The sequence below is a fragment of the Condylura cristata genome, unplaced genomic scaffold (assembly GCF_000260355.1).
Source record: "Condylura cristata isolate star-nosed mole 26May11 unplaced genomic scaffold, ConCri1.0 scaffold00021, whole genome shotgun sequence".
NCBI lineage: Eukaryota > Metazoa > Chordata > Mammalia > Eulipotyphla > Talpidae > Condylura > Condylura cristata.
The window spans coordinates 7,270,042-7,286,725 of NW_004567122.1; the positions used below are offsets into that span (position 1 = coordinate 7,270,042).

Below are 16,684 nucleotides of genomic sequence, written 5' to 3' on the forward strand. Positions count from 1 at the left end.
TTACATTTTGTTATGATCATGTTAAGATGGTATCATATCTGCAAGGTGAAGAATCTACACTGTTCTCATCTCAATGCAACTTCCCATCAATCACTCCAGTTTTGTTAACTACCATTAGCTCCCTCCACTGTCAACGTGTCTGGACACAATTTCTCATATTCTCATATTGCTCAGGTTACTGCAGAGATGACTACAGGGAACTGTAGTGTCATCTAGAAATCAGTAGTCATCAAATGGAATGATACAACATGTCCAGCCACAGTAGGTAAAAAAATAAAAGAAAGTACCAAGGTGGAAGGATTGCTCAAATTAAAAAAGGCAAAAAAAGGAAAAAAAACTATGTGGAAACTAATGTTTATTATGGCTAGTTCAAGTAGAGCAGAGTATGCTTAATATATCAAGAGTTAAATAAAATCTTGAAAACTTTGGCTCTTGCTGATTTCATATTCAATTAGTAATGAAAAGCAACTTTGGTCATTGAAGCAATAAAATTAAAATCTGTCAGTGAAAGTTAATTACGCTATTGACCACTCTACGAATCCACTCGCAAAATTACTATTGAATAATTGATTGATAAGCAGGCATAAAATCCCACCATCAACATTTCTTATACTTTATGATCAGGATATTCTATGGAAATATTCCTTTGGAGAATTTACAGATTTTAAGCAATTAGGCCATTTAAATGAAGGTAAATTTCAAAAAGCTTTAAGAGAAAATTGGCAATGAAAAAAGGACTGGATCAGGAACAGGGTCAAGCACTGTACCAGAAAAATAAAAATAAAAACCAGAAAATACTGCGGTAAAATAGAGAAGAGCTTATTTTTCTTGAATGGGGGAAACTGGAGATAAATAGTTGCTTTGGAAGTTCAAGAGTGCCAGACATAAGGTCTCCGATTCTGTGGGCCTTTCCTCTATAGTTCATCGATAGATGCCTTAATTCCAAAGAAGTGGATGTTGTACGAGGTAAGACAGAGGAACAAAGGTCAGGGCAGATGACAGGCATCAGCTGTTTTAAACTTTTTTTCCTGGAGCTTTGCTGAAAGTCCCACGCCATGACCTATGTTTTCACCAAATTGGTCAGAACTATAGTAAATGACTTCTGTCCAAAACTGAGCAATCAGTCCCTAACTTAGCTAGACACTTAGGCTCCACAAGCACACTTTGGATTCGTTCAGTAAGTTAGAAATAATGATCCAGGCGTAAAGACATCTGTACTCTGCAATGAGAATGTAGAAGTAAGAATTCCCATGCCCCGTTGCTAAGCAACTCACTTTCAAATACTATGCAGAAAACACAAACAAGGACAATGATCTAGAAGGTTACAGGAGAGCAACAAATGAGAATACATTAATTAGGAACATGGTAGATGATATAAGAATCCTGAGAACTGATGTTTCAAACAGTGCTCTAAGCAAAGGTGCCAAAAATTTAGACACTGTAGGTTACCAATAACCACTGCTAGATGGGTGTACATTAAGTAAGGATTCTTCTTTTTTTTTTTAATGCATCTCTATTTTTTAAGATTTATTTATTTATACCTATAGAGCTGGGGTACATGCCAGAGGTGGAAGGGTGGTGAGAGGATTCACCAGAGACAGAATGGGGAGCAGAACAGGCAGACTGACGGTACACTGCTGAGGGGAGCAGTGGGGAGACAGGGGAGGTCTGCTGCGCCATGTGGGTCAGCTCCGGGGCAGGGGATCGAACTTGCACTGAAATGGAGGCTAACTTGAAGTGCTGCGCTTTAACCCACTGTACCACCAGGGAGGGCCTGCTTATTTTTTAAGATTTATTTATTTATGCATACAAGAAGTGGGGGAACAGCCAGAGGGGCAGTATTGGGGGTTTAGAGTGTTTGCCAGAGACAGAGTGGGAACATAACAGGCAGACTGACCTAAAAATACACAGCAGGTGGGTCAGGAGAGATCTGCCACACCATGGCTGGGAATCCAACTCTTGCTATAGTGGTTATAGAGCTCTTTATTGTGCTGCATTTCAACCCATTATGAGATCAGGGAGGGCCCAAGTAGGATTCTTGAAATTTTGTTTTCCATTGTGGTTCTAATTTGATATTGACCTATCTTAAGGTCGTTAGCAGGTAGGTAGGTCAAAGCTACACAGGCCTTTTCTCTAAGAGGCCACATAGTAACTATTTTAGGCTTTGTCACCTATTTTTCTTGTCATGCTTTTTTTTAAATTCGATTTTACAACCCTTTAAAAAGGTAAAAGCTATTCTGTTTACATGAATCATCAAAAAAAAAAAAAAAAAAACCACACACAGGCAAGAGTTTCCAGACACAGGTTGTTACTGAAGCAATATTTATCCTTTTAGAAAAGTGGAACATGTTATTTTGCACAGTATCTTCTGTGTTTTGCACACCACTCCTTCAGCTTAGATGCTCCCTCCCACCTTTTCCCTCATGGACACCACTCATTTTTCGTAAGTACTGCTATCTCTATCATCTGTGCCATTTTTTATTTTCTTCTTTCCCTTTATACATAACCATATGCATATATGGTTGTACTATGATCTGTATGTTTCTTTCAAAAAACTGAAGTGTCATTTTCTTATACTATGGTAAAATCCCTAAGTATAAGCAGAAGCTCATTATTTTTTGCATCCTGGTTTTAAATAAGGTGAATACAAGATCATATATTCATTCATTGTCTACTAAGACAGGGAAAGAAAGAAGGCTGGAGAAATGGAAGGGAGGGAGGGAGTTACTTTGTGATGCTGGAGGAGTTACTTCAATATTTTGGATTTCATTGGAAACAACTGCAAAGATTTAAGAGCTCACCCATTAAAAAAAGAGGAGGGCCCTCTCTGGTGGTGCAATAGGTTGAAGTGAAGCACTGTGAAACTATCTGCAGCCACTGCAGGATGAGTTTGACCTGCGGTTGACCACATGGCACAGCAGACCTCTCCTGTCTCACCCTCTGCTCCCCTCAGCAGTGTATTTCAGTCAATCCACCTGTTCTTCTCCCCACTGTCTCTGGTGAATCCTCTCACCCCCACATCTCTGGCCTGTACCCCAGGTCTCGTATGCATAAATAAATCAATCTTTAAGAAAAAAAGAGGAGAAGCAAATCAATTAAAATAGATAACAGAATACCATGTAACATATCCAACCCTTTCATGACAACAATATTCAACTGTCTAGGAATAAGCACGGATTTCTTCAACTTGTAAATAAGTATCAGTGAAAAACTCATAAGGGAAATCATCCTTAATGATCTAAGACATGATACTTTCCTTCTAAGGTCAGGAATAAGAAATATTTGCTCTTGCCATTTATGTTCAACCTTATAATGAAGCTGTATTCAGGAAAATTGGACAACACATTTTTAAAAAATATATACAGATTCGAGAAGAAGATAAACTACCCTTATTTATATATATATACTATGATATTGTATGTAGATTTTGCTGAGGAAACCACTAAAAATTTTAATATTAGTAAATGAGTTCAGCAAGTTGGAAGGTGATACGGGCCCCACACAAATATCTGTAATACTTCTATACCTAAAAAAATGAATGGTGTTAAAAATGAAATTAAGAAGCAATTCCATTTACAATAGCATCAACAAGAATGAAATGCTTAGGAATACATTTGAGTACAAAACACACACAGAAAATTAAAAAAATGCTACTGAAGTTAAAGAAGATCTAAATGAAGGGGAAGGCAGCCCATAAATGGATCAGAAGATATTATCACAAGGTGTTCTAATTCCAAAATCGATGTGTGATTCAGTGCCATCTTGTTAACTTCCTACCGAGCTATCCTGCAGAGCTTTCTAAGCAGATTCTAAAATTCATATGAAAGAACCAAAACAACCTGCCATACCGGAGCAACCATCTGGAATGACTCACCTGAAAATAAACTGAGAGCAGACCCAGGAACACATGATGAGGAACAGGGCCTCCTTGGTGGCCTAGGGGTTAAGTCTCAGCACTACCACCAGCAAGATCTGAGTTCACACCCCGCCAGGGTGTGGTGTGGTGTGGTGTGTCATGGCACAGCAGATCTCTCCTGTCTTACCCGCTGCTCCCCTCAGCAGTATATTTCGGTTAATCTGCCTATTCTGTTGTGCATTCTATCTTTGGGAAATCTTCTTCCTCCCCAACTCCCCCAACAACTCTGGCCTACATACCAGTTTTTCTAGATATAAATAATTAAATTAATCTTAACAGAAAGTAAAAGTTAGGAAAGCAGTATACCCTTCAGCCACCTGTGAGGAACTCACTTCTGTCACCAATTGTGTGTGTGAGCTTGAGCACTCATGGGACCATCCAGTTGAGGCCTGAAATGATTTTCATGCCAAATGCCCCCTTAATTGGAGGTGGGAGAGAGCTTCAGGACCCAATGAAGTCATATTTTGACTTTGTGACTTAAATAAACTATTGAGTACCAATGTCCACTACTGCGAGTCTTCATTGTTTGTGTCAATTCATTATGAATCAATGGCAAAAAAGCATTCAACTACTACAGTGGCTGGTGCAGTAACTGATACCCCTGGATGTGCATTCCACAGGAATCCTCAACAGCTCATGTGATCGCCAAAAATGCTTCTATTTCCCAAAATCTGACTCTTTCATGGTCTTTATATTTTATAGAAAGACTTCTTGCTCACAGAAGAGCCTACTCTAACAAGTACAACAGACCGACTTATTTACTACTGAGCATTCAGCAGCTTTAGTTTTGACTAGGTAGTCTAAATGGTCTTCCCTTCCTTAAGTTTCCCATGTTTGAAATAACCTACTTGTTATAATTAGTTTTTTTAAATGTAGTATTTGATATCACAATAGGACTATGTAAAACATAATTCTGGAAGGTATAAGCATAACAGCTGCCATAATACCTATTAAAATTTAGCTCTAACTTATTTCACTGTGTCATTAATTCCACTATCACCCTCTACTATTTTTTTATTTTTTTTTTAAAGAGAAGTAAGCCTTTATTTCCTAGTTTCACAGTGAATGCTGGCTTTGTTGGTTGCTTTTTGGTGAGTGCAAGTCAGAAGTGCAGGGGCGGTGAAAGGATTCACCAGAGACAGAGTGGGGAGCAGAACAGGCAGATCTATGAAGTACACTGCTGAGGGGAGCAGCGGGCAGGTCAGGAGAGGTCTGCCACGCCATGTGGGTCACCTCTGGGCAGGGATGAACTCATGCTGAAGTGATTTTTAGCTTCTCAGTGCTGTGCTTTAACCAGGGAGGGCCTGTATTTTTCAGCATACATGTCTACAGAGCTGAGTTAGCATGTAGACCACCAGAAGACAAAAAGATTTTCCACTTTTGATGAGTTTGTATTTAATGATTTAAATACCAGCATGTTTCATATCAGAAATATTGTGTCTACCTATGAGAAAAGCTGTAGGAAGTTTATAGATACATGTAGCATTTTAAAACCAGAATCTAAAAACTACCTATTTCAAGAGCACTCACCTCTTCACACATGAATAAGCTATACAGCTGCTTGATGAAATATAATAAAAAACACACACCATTACATTATTGAAAAACTCATATTAGCATCAAAGACAAAGATGTGATTTTTTTTCTTTCAGAGTATTTTATAGTCGAGTACTGTAAGTGATCTCAAAGGCTCCATTCATATGGAAAGTTCGATGAGTCTGTGCTAAACTTAAAACAACAAAATTTTTTTCTTTTTTTTTTTCCCACCACAAATCTATTGTGGAAGAAAAGTTGATCATTCAGAAACCTATCCCTTTCTGTTTGTAAAGGGCATATGGGTTTAGCCAGGAAAGACTTTTGGTGTTTTTTTCATTAATTACTTTAATGTTAAGTAAGGCTTCTTATTCTCATCACTCTGTGGTTTTGTTTTCATCTTTCAAGTGTTGCTTCCATGATATGAAGCAACTAAGCAATGGAATGGCAGCAAAAATGCTATGATTTATTAAAAGAAAGAAAATAAAACACTGCTGTAATGCAAATGCTTCTTTCTTTCTTTCTTTTCTTTTTTTATAGATTTATTTATTTATGAATACAGAACTGGGGAACAGGCCAGAGGTGCAGGGGCAGTAAGAGGATTCACCAGAGACAGAGTGGGGAGCAGAACAGGCAGATCAACAAAATACACTGCTGAGGGGAGAAGTGGGTGGGGCAGGAGAGGCCTGCTGTGCCCATGTGGGTCACCTCTGGGCCAGGGATTGAACTCTCACAGAAGTGGCTGCAGCCAGCTTGCAGTGCTACATCCTAAAACGTTGTGCCACCAGGGAAGGCCAGAAATGTAGTAACTTTCATTGAGTTATCAATTAAACACCCTCTATACACACACACACACACACACACACACACACACACACTCACATAACATATAACATGATATATGCACACACAACCACATCCGCTCACAGAAAGGCTGCATATATATGAGCTCACAGATTAAGAGCATATCACTTGCCTTCTGCACAAACACACATACATTCACATGGCATGTACAAATGTGCATGGTTGAAGATATGACCACCCTTGATTCTTCTAACATAATGAAATAGCTTAAAAAAGGAAACTCACAGTATGTTTTTCATAAACATATAATGAAAAAGGAACTTGAGCCAGAGAGAATTCAAAAAAATTCAACAATGAAAAACATTCTGATATGCTATCTTTGAAATATCAGTGTTTTTTTTTTTAATATACAATTTTTAATGCATCACTTGAATCGTTTTGGTAAATGTTATGAGAACAATTGTGCTTTTCACTGTTATCCCTTTGCCAACAAGGTCATTCCAAGGAATCGTGGGAAATGTCAGGGTAGAATAAAAAAGAGATTGAAACACTTTTTCAGTATAAATTGGTCACTTAGTTTGAAAATCTCTTCCATAATTGCTTCAATTGCAGTTAGATAAATATTTCAAGCTGTTCGTTCCGAATTTGTTAACTGATAGAAGAGTGATCACAGAATTTTAGAATTGAAATTGATCAGTGGCATTATCTGGTTCAGTGCTTTTGGTTGACAGATGAACTGATATAAATTAATTACCTAAAAGCTTTGTAGTTGAGAGAGTAAAAAGGGGAATCATTACCATTTCAGGGGAGGAAACGGAGGCATGGATACATTAAATGAGTTTCCAACTTATTAGAACTTTTGTACTAGCAGTCAGCACTAAACTTGAGACACTATTATATTTTTGGTGTTTTCCACTATCCCATCCTGTTTTAATCCTATGGATAATCTGGAAGTATCTTCTGGATATGGAAAGATTAATTTAAGAAGAAAGAAATGCATCTCATGACTCTTGGACAATCATATATTGTGATCCTGTGTTCACTATGAAAGCAGGTTCCAGATGCAACTGCTTGAAGTCTTGAGAAATTTTATTGAGCTGAATTCCAGAAGGGACAATATGTCATTATATGTGCTAAACAGAGTGCATTTGAATTGTAAACTTTGACTATGCAGCCTATAGTGAGTTTTTTTTTCCAAAATATATTTATAGGTTTCAGTCTAGCTTCTATCCAAACTGACTCAACAAATGTAATTGTTTTGAATAGACTCTAAATAGCTTTTGACGTTTCATTACAAAGCAATTACATCGGAGTCTTCTCTAACACTCTTAGCATGGCTTTTAAAAAACTACACAAACAGGTGAAGTCAACCATTATGAAATATAACCAACAGTCCTAGAAAGCAAGGCTTCAGAGTGGAAATGAAGTGAGGAGGGTTTAAGCTAAATGGTAAACGCAGTTCATTTTCAAGGTAGTGCTCTGAGAAAATTCAACATGTACACTCATGTTAAGCCTTGTTTTTGAAAAGGGAACAATGACTGAATTTTACAATGCTATGATGCTGTGCCAATTTTATTAGACATTTGGCTTTTCAAAAACAAAACATAACTGTATATTGCAACTGTATGTGGCTTTACAAAGATCATAATTGGTTAACGATTACTGGGGGCTTACAGAATGCCAGGCCTTCCTTGTCTAAGCACAGTGTACAGCTCCACAGAACAAACCTAAGAGGTCATTGTTACTATAATCCTCATACTTACAGGAGGAGAAATGGAGATACGGAGAGACTCAGTAATATTTGTTCAAGGTCAAGCAGCCATTGATGGAAGGTCAGAATTGAAACATGGGCATTCTGGTGTCTTAGCTTGCAATCACAGCTGTCTTTTATCCTGCCCATATGTACTTCTGAGCATCATGCCACAGGTTGGCCATATAGATAGAAAGTGAGTCACTAATATAATAAGGAATAATTTGGACAAAGAAAGTCTACAACTTCTTAAATGGCTTAAACTATATCAGCCATCAATTGTATAAGTGAACAACTTATTTTAAGTGACATCTTGAAGACAGAGGGACACTTTTGGGTGAAAGTGTGCAAAGTGAGACTGTGTATCTGTGTATTTTTCTGGGGAAAATATTTCTATGTTTCTTTAGATTGTTAAATGGATATATGAGTTGCTGTCTAGAGTAGCACTGTGTATTTTGTTGGTAAAGGTGGAGGTATTAAATGTAATAGGATTTGTGGGGTAGACAGTTCCTTTTCCAACTACCCAACTCTGCTATGGCCATGCAAAAGCAGCAGCAGGGGGCCTCCCTGGCAGGGAAAGGGTTACCTATCAGCATTATGAAGTTATGGCAGATACTGCAGCATGAGTTTGATCCCGGCCAGGGAGCTGACCCACATGGCGCAGCAGACCTCCCCTGTCTCACCCGCTGCTTCCTCAGCAGTGTGCTACATTGATCTGCCTGTTCTGCTCCTCAGTTTGCCTCTGGGGAATACTCTCACCACTCTTGCACCTATGGCCTGTACCCCAGCTCTATATGCATAAATAAATAAATACATTTTTTAAAAAAGTGGTAGCAGACCACATATAAGGGAGACTAGTGAGGTATTCCAGAAATATTTCATTGATGGCTATCAAAGAAACATGGGTTTTTTGTCTTTGTTTTTCAGTCGCTTAAAAATACACAATTAGGCCCTCCCTGGTGGCACAGTGGGTTAAAGCACTGAACTAAGAAGTTTAAGCCGCTTCCGCATGAGTTCGATCCCCTCCTGCCCCGGAGGTGACCACATGGCGTGGCAGACCTCTCCTGACCCGCCAGCTGCTCCCCTCAGCAGTGTACTTCATAGATCTGCCTATTCTGCTCCCCGTTATGTCCCTGGTGAATCCTCTCACCCTCCACATCTCTGGCCTGTACCCCAGTTCTGTATGAATAAATTAATCTTACACACACACACACACAAGCACACACACACACGCAAATAAAACCTAAAGAACAAAACTATCTTAGGTCAGAAACCATAATACAAAGTCAGCAGAAAACCAGATCTCACCCATGGGCTACCGTATGCCAACCTCTGACCCAGAGCCTGGCTCCTGCAACATCAGCACCAGCGACATTTTGCTAGAAATGCAAATTCTCAGGCCTCTGAAAATCTACTGACTCAGAAGCTCAAGAAAGACATTGCCAGTCTCGATGGCTGAAAATCTTCAATGTGGGAAAGATACATGCACACGTTTGAGAGCCCTGGGCTCACCATCACATGTCACATAATGATGTTTTGGTTAACAATGGATTCCATCACGTGGCAGTGGCTCAAAATTTCTCTTGCCTGGTGACTTCAGAGCAGCACAGAAGCAATAATAACTCATGGATCACTGAGACCCTCTTCAAAGGAACCCTCCCGAATTGCTAGACCAGTGAAACTGAGAAGCACTCTTTGGAGAATAAGACATACTCTGTATCATTGACACAAGGATGAAATCTCCCCAAGACACATTTCTCAGAACCTATTCCCAGTGAGACACTGCGGTGGAGTAATTGATATGATTGAATTCACTCATCTATTCATTCATCCTTGCAAGAAATGCTTTTGAAAGGGCAATTCTAATGCACTAGGCATACAAAGGAATACAAAGAACCATTTTTCTTCTTCATGGATGCAAGAATAATCCTTCCATAAAGCAGGAGATGAAACCTGACAATGACTGACTTATTGAAATACATTTCACGTTCTATTGTGGTTCAAAACAATTACACACCCCTGAAGTGACATAATATGAAACAGAGGACTCTTACCACGGGGTATGCATGTGTGCAATTCTGTTTAGAGGGGACTCCACTCCATAAATGGATTTTATGGTGCACTCATATGTTGCAATTGATAGTTTGAGAAATACTGCCATGCAATGTGCTCACCAGAGCAAATTCCTTGTTGAGAATCATCTGCTCCACCAGGGAGGACTCATTGTGGAAGAGGTGCGGCTGCATGTGGCTCCACATGTGGGGGAACCACCAGAACTCATCCACTGACCGAAGCAGCAGGTCATCCCCTTCATCCTCCTCTTCAGTCCCTGTGCCCAGCAAGAGAAACACAGCTGAAGTGAAGATGGCCTCTGAACGTATGGAAAGGTGATATTTTTCAGATTTTGTTGTTGTCCTTACCATGGAGACATACACCTATGTGTGCTGTTTTGACCAAAAGATGAGCATTGTTACAATTATCTGAGTGACAAAGGGGTCAGGGCTGGGATGGGGAGGGAAGGTGTGGTTATCACAGGTAGAGACAGTTTAATTGGAACTTGGGGCATTTATTTTCTCCCTGGCATTCTTCACAATTACTAGCATATGATGATACTAAAAAAGTAGACCTAGTTCTTCAAATACATTTTATTTTTGTTTTGAAGGTGTCAGCCATGAATTCTCTTATTGCATGCGGAGGGGGCTCTTGATTAGAAATGATGATTCTTTTTACTTTTAGAAGTAATTCCTACACATGAGAAAATAATCATAATAATAATGGCTATGTACCAGAGACATTTTATGGGGGAGGGGAGTGGGGAATGGGATCAAAAACAGTGGGGGGAGGGAAGTGCACTGGACTATGGTGATGGCACACGGGTGATTTGGTGATGGGAAGCCCATGGGGATTACAACTGAGATGGAAAAGGGCACAAAATGATGTAAAAAAAAACTATTGTGTGTGTGTGTGTAAAGTTAAAAATGGAAATAGTATAATTCTCTGGAAAAATAAAAGTGTGATCTTGGAATTTAACTGGCTTGCTGATGTTTTTTTCTGATGACAAAAAGAATACGTCTTTATTGAAGAAGTGTGAAAAGTCCAGAAATGTGATCTATAGAGTTAGGGAACAAATAAAAGGTTATTTGATCTTGTACTATTTAGTTGGATAATTATTAAATGTAAGAAAGAAACATCTCTTAATATTCCATGTTTGTGTCATATAGTAAAGATTTCACTGTTGCGCTAGTTAGTGGATAAAACAAGTCTATAGTGACTTGTTTTGGTGCATATTTGGGGTCCATCAATAACCGAAGTGGAGCCTGTGTGTATGCTATTTACTTGACTATGTGATCCTGGACAAGTTAATTTCACTGAGTCTCTGTTTCCCAGTTTCAAATGGGGGTGTAAAAATCTATGTGATAGGACATTTTTGAAGAGTCAATTAAATCAGTTTTTTAAAAATGATTAAAATTGTGACTTGCAGATAGTAAGCACTTCATAAATAGTAGGGCCTTTGTCTTCTTAAAAATAATATCTGGGTGAAATGTCTATGGAAAACTGCTATTTGAAATATTACTTTAAAGCTCCTTTAAAGATAAAAAATAAATACTGGTTTATACCTACAGTTTACAAAATGTATGTATTTTCACACATTCTCAAAAACATTTCCTGCCAGGATTACTAATTTCTTAATGCTGGGAATGGATCCTCCCCAACAGAGAGTAACGGAATAATTTTGTTCAGTCTGTGTTAATGTAAAGTTAGTGAATTCTAAAGCTTTCATATGTCTGCTGAAGTACATACCAACCATTGTATTTATGCAGATGCATTGTTTGTGAGATGCAGAAATAATATAGTCCTTAAAAGGTGAAAGGGCCCCTGGTTTTAATCGATTTTGGCACCATTACTACTATAACAGTCACTACCAGTCAGAAGTTAAATTGAAGTTTTGAAAGCTCTAAGAATTTTACAAAGATCTAGAATCCAAAGATCGAGGAATAAGATGAACAGATGGAATTCTGTTAATTTTTGTTGACTTCAGCTAAAATTGTTAGTACCACTGACTTACAATTCACTGACTTTTGTTAATATCAAATATTGAAATGCAAATGAAGAAAAGTTTATCACTTCCTCAGAAGGATTTTAAGCATGAAATATTTTTATGCTATACACCAGATGTTTTTGTGGTCATAATTTAGCAGACGAAGACATAGATTAGAAAAAGTTACTTGATGTCATATGCAATGAGTGATTTGATATTTCTCCCAACCTTTTATTGTGCTCAGAATACAGAATGTTTGAGAGGTAGTGCCATTCACTTTCAATTACAATGAGTGTTATTGGAAGTGGCAGGAAGCACATAATAAATACTTGCCCCCAGGAAAGTCAATTACTCAGTTAAAATTTTTCTTTTGTAGATTATTGATATAAACAGATGTATGACTGACCATTACATCTTAAGATTTTTTTTCAATGCTAGAGGTTGTATTGATATTAAAAGTGGAGAGTTTGAAGTTTTTTGTTTGTTTGTTTGTTTGTTTGTTTTTTTCACTTCATGCATTGATTCCCATCAGTCTTTCAACCTTATTTATACAGGCTATATAATTCAAAGGCACATGAAGAAAATTGGAACACTAGAAAGAGTTTAATGATGGAAAGATAATTCTGAGGGAACAATGCTTTCAAATCCAACTAAATGATAATATTAAAAATTTGCCTTGTTATAAACCCTTATTTTCTATATATACTTTAAGCTTAAATTTCATGTGAAAATTTAACTTCCAGTTCATAAATGGTCATATTTAATAAGAGTTACAGGCCACTAAAGTGTATCCCGGTTATAATCTCATCTGATTTAAATTGTTATCACTGTGAATTAAAAATATAGTTGTTGTTCTCATTTAAAGTTACATCCTTTTACTTCTAGATTTCCCAAGAAATAAAATATTTAAGAATTTATTCCTTTTTATCACTTCTGGAGGACCTGTTAGGAGAAAATAGTATTCTTCTAAAAGTTCTTTAAATCTTCCAAAGTAACTGTAATTTTAGAACATATGGGAAATAGGTTAATGTTCATAAGGCAAAGCTACAGTAAAATAAGATGTACAATTCCAGTGTCTGCATTATAAGTTTTGAACAATTTTCTGTCTTATATTTTCTCATTATAATTTACATTGCAATTGAATCTGCTGTATTCCTACAGGTGAGTATAAACACATTTTAAGTATTATACTACACAAAATGTTTATGGTGATAAACCTTAATTAAAAGCTACTGATAGCTCCAATGTTAGAAAAGTCATATAATTTCTGTGTGCTTCACTTTATTTGATAATTCTTGATTCATATACAATTCACAATGTAATAATACTACTTATGCAGCACTTACAGCATTCTATGCACTCATCTAGATGAGAGATGTTATTTTCATCACTCTTAGTATTATCCCCATTTGTGGGGCATAGAAAGCTTAAGTAACCTGCTTATTTTCACAGAACTAGTGATATTATCAGAGCCTAGATTTAAACAAAGGCAATGTTTCCAACCTCTAGTCTATAAACTAATACTTTATACAGAAAAGAAAAAAAAATTTAGAATAACGAACATAAAGCTAGTTTACTTTCATGTTTGAATGTTAATACTTTCATGTAAAGGGTTATTTTTTATGACCCTTTTTTATGGAACAGACTGATATTAACCCAATTTGAAAATATTATTTGTGAAGTAATTAAGTCTTAATGAGTTTATTATTAATTATAAGGAAGGGCAGTGATTGCCACCAGAAATCATGTTCTACAGAAAATCACATTTCTAGTCTGCATTACTATAAGGCATCTTAGTGCTGTCATGTCTCAAATTTTCATTGTGCAATTCTAATAAAGCTTTAAACATTTCCAGATTAAGAGGTTTTACTGAAAACTCCATGGTTTTTTTTTTTTTCCCTTTTAATCAACAGTAGGTCCTTCCTCTTTCAATTTTGCACTTGTGAGTGACTTTTTTTTTTTTTTTTTTTTTGAGAGTGAGTGAGTGACTTTTAGGGAAGGCTTAATGATATGTTCTTCTGGGGAGAGATTGTTGTTCGCATGTGAAGGACAGAGAAACCAAACAGGAGAGAATACATGGGAAATACAAATAAGCAAAGCAGCTTAAGTAATGCAGAATCTATCGTATTATCCTGGGCATATGTGATTAATGTCTTCAAAACCATGAGACTCATCGGTCAGCATTCTCATGCACTGGGAAATCAGATGGTCCTGAGAGAGCTTAGACAATACAACAAGGCCTTCTCCTCATGGTTTCACATCACAGCCAAGTGTGCAAAGGAAGCTCTTCTCTGATTTTTATTTTTTCTGCTCACCTAATGTTTCAGGTAGTAACATGACTAGCTAGGGGAGTATCATGGGTTCCTGATGTTTCTATCGCCTATTTGACATCCCACTGGAAGAAATCTCAGAATCTTTGAGTGACTTAATAAATACTCAACATAAAAAATAATCACAGTCTTTGAAGTATGCTCTGCATATGTTGCAATGATTTTGCACATAAAGTAGCAAGTGAATTAAAGTTTCAAATTTATGGGAAGGGAATGAAATATTTAGGATTTACAAAATGCTACATTGCTTACTCTCTATAATAACTACACAGTAAAGTGTTCTATTAATTTTATTAGGTTAGCGACAACATAAAGAATCAGTAAGGTCCATTTAAGAGATATAATTAAAATACATCTTTTGGGGGAGGTATCTGCCTCTAAGAATTATCCCTTGATATTAGTAGATATGTATTGGGTATAACTTCAGGATTATAAAGAAGAAATTGGAAATGGTATAAACTACTTGGTACTGATATACTGCTACTGATACATTAAGTCAGTGAACGTCTGACGGGTTTAATAGGTCTGAATATGAAAAGCAAATAAAATCTGATGCAGTTATCCAGATACATTTCAGCCAAAAGAATGGTTTTACTTACACTATAAAGCTACTTAAGACAAAATAGTATTGTTTGTGTGTGAACTCCAAATAATCCCACAATTTTTTTTTTTTTCCTCCATGAGCAGATAGAGCCTGGAGAGTTATCTGCTTTATAACTTCTTAGTCAGAGCTTCTTAGGTCTGAACTCATTTCTTAAGGGGTTTCTGAAGAATATTTACAAAGCCATGTCTATTTTCAAAAGTGTAAGCTGGAATTGCTTTGCTTATGCAGATATGATGACCCAAATCTCTTTCTACAAAATGTCCTTTTAAAATATTCAATCATGTGATTTATCGATTGATTCAAGTACCAATTTTTCTTCTATTATTTTAAACAGGTTTCAATATTTCAAAGCAGGATGGAAAAAGCCTTAAGGAAAAATCAGTAAGGTATGTTGCTTCAGTGTTCTAATAAACCATGGTGAGTCATTTTGGGTAAACCTTAAAAGGGCCACTTTGGGTAAATGAGCTGCATTTATGATAATATTACTTTTGTTTGGGATATTTTTTAATGAGTCAATAAAACTGTGTGCATGCATAGATAATACAATGGGATGTGTTCACTGTGACCATCCAGGGAACTCCCTGGTTAGACCTAAATAAAGCATTACATCTTATACTAGTAATGCTGAAACAGGAGCGCAGAGATGGTACTGCCTCCGCACAGCTCTTACACACCACTTTTTGACCCTTCTTGTGATTTTTATGGGACATTCAACTTCTAAGCATATAACCGATATGGGTGCCAGACATCCTCATGCTGATACTCAGAAAGTAAGAGGCAAATTCTGCAGGTGAAGAGGGGTCAAAGGGTGAGAAAAATCAGAACACAGAGCAGTACATGGACAACAGTCACATTTTGCTAATTTGAGGAAGCTGAGCCTGAGCTGAAATGCAAGTGTAAGTGGATGAAAATGGAAAGAAACACAAACCAAGCTGTAATGGTTTGAATACATATCGGGCCAGATCATATATAGTATTTTCAGGGAAAAATTGTGTGAGGGAGAGCAATTACACAAGACAACCCTTAAAGTCCAGTCAACTGTGGGACTATAAATTTTCCCTCATCAGCAGATGTTTTCCAAGGAAAAAGAGTATGTGCTGAAACGTCTGTCACCTTCACTATCCAACAATGTGAAACACTGTCTATGACTATTGTTGATATGTGATCATCATCACCATCTCCATGCTTTCTGCTTAGACTCTATTGAACAAGAGGCAGAATCACACTTAGAATAACGGTGTGGTTTCTTTTATTGAGTTGGAAATGTTAATTCTCCTCCTCTTTTGCCCTTGATTCTAACAGCATTTGCCAAAGTAAACAAGCTCATTGATTTTGGATTTGGCTACTCACATAATGTACCAAAACTTCCCCATTATCAGTATGGATATTCTATTTCTCCTACTTATGAAACAATTAAAATCCTCTCTCCTATTTATATGTAACTGCCTGAGAACACAAAGCTCCTTCTTACCTGTGTGGTAAAACTTCCCTGAAAATCCAAGGTTGAAGGTAAAATTTGCAACCTGAGTGCGCAGTAAATTTTGAGTCTCTAGTAATGCCTGAAATAAATAAGAAATTAACATGATTTTAGAAAAATAAATATGAAGCTTTGGGTTGCCTCTTTTTCAAATGTGTATGCATGAGTAAAACAAAATAAGGTGGGCTTTGTTACTTTTTTGAATTTTGATGGGTCATGTTCTGTGCTTTT

At 37.1% G+C, this 16,684-nt stretch overlaps 1 protein-coding gene across 2 annotated transcripts in view; it reads right to left on the reverse strand.

The window, feature by feature from the left end:
* NDST4 (N-deacetylase/N-sulfotransferase (heparan glucosaminyl) 4) overlaps nt 1-16,684 on the reverse strand; it is a 223,156-nt gene that overhangs the window by 107,812 nt on the left and 98,660 nt on the right. For both annotated transcript variants that reach the window (XM_012727987.1, XM_004686628.2), the window contains exons 3-4: nt 16,448-16,535; nt 10,178-10,332 (exon numbers count right to left, since the gene is read on the reverse strand). In XM_012727987.1, the coding sequence (XP_012583441.1) occupies nt 10,178-10,332; nt 16,448-16,535 (243 nt within the window). The remainder of the gene's footprint in view (nt 1-10,177; nt 10,333-16,447; nt 16,536-16,684) is intronic.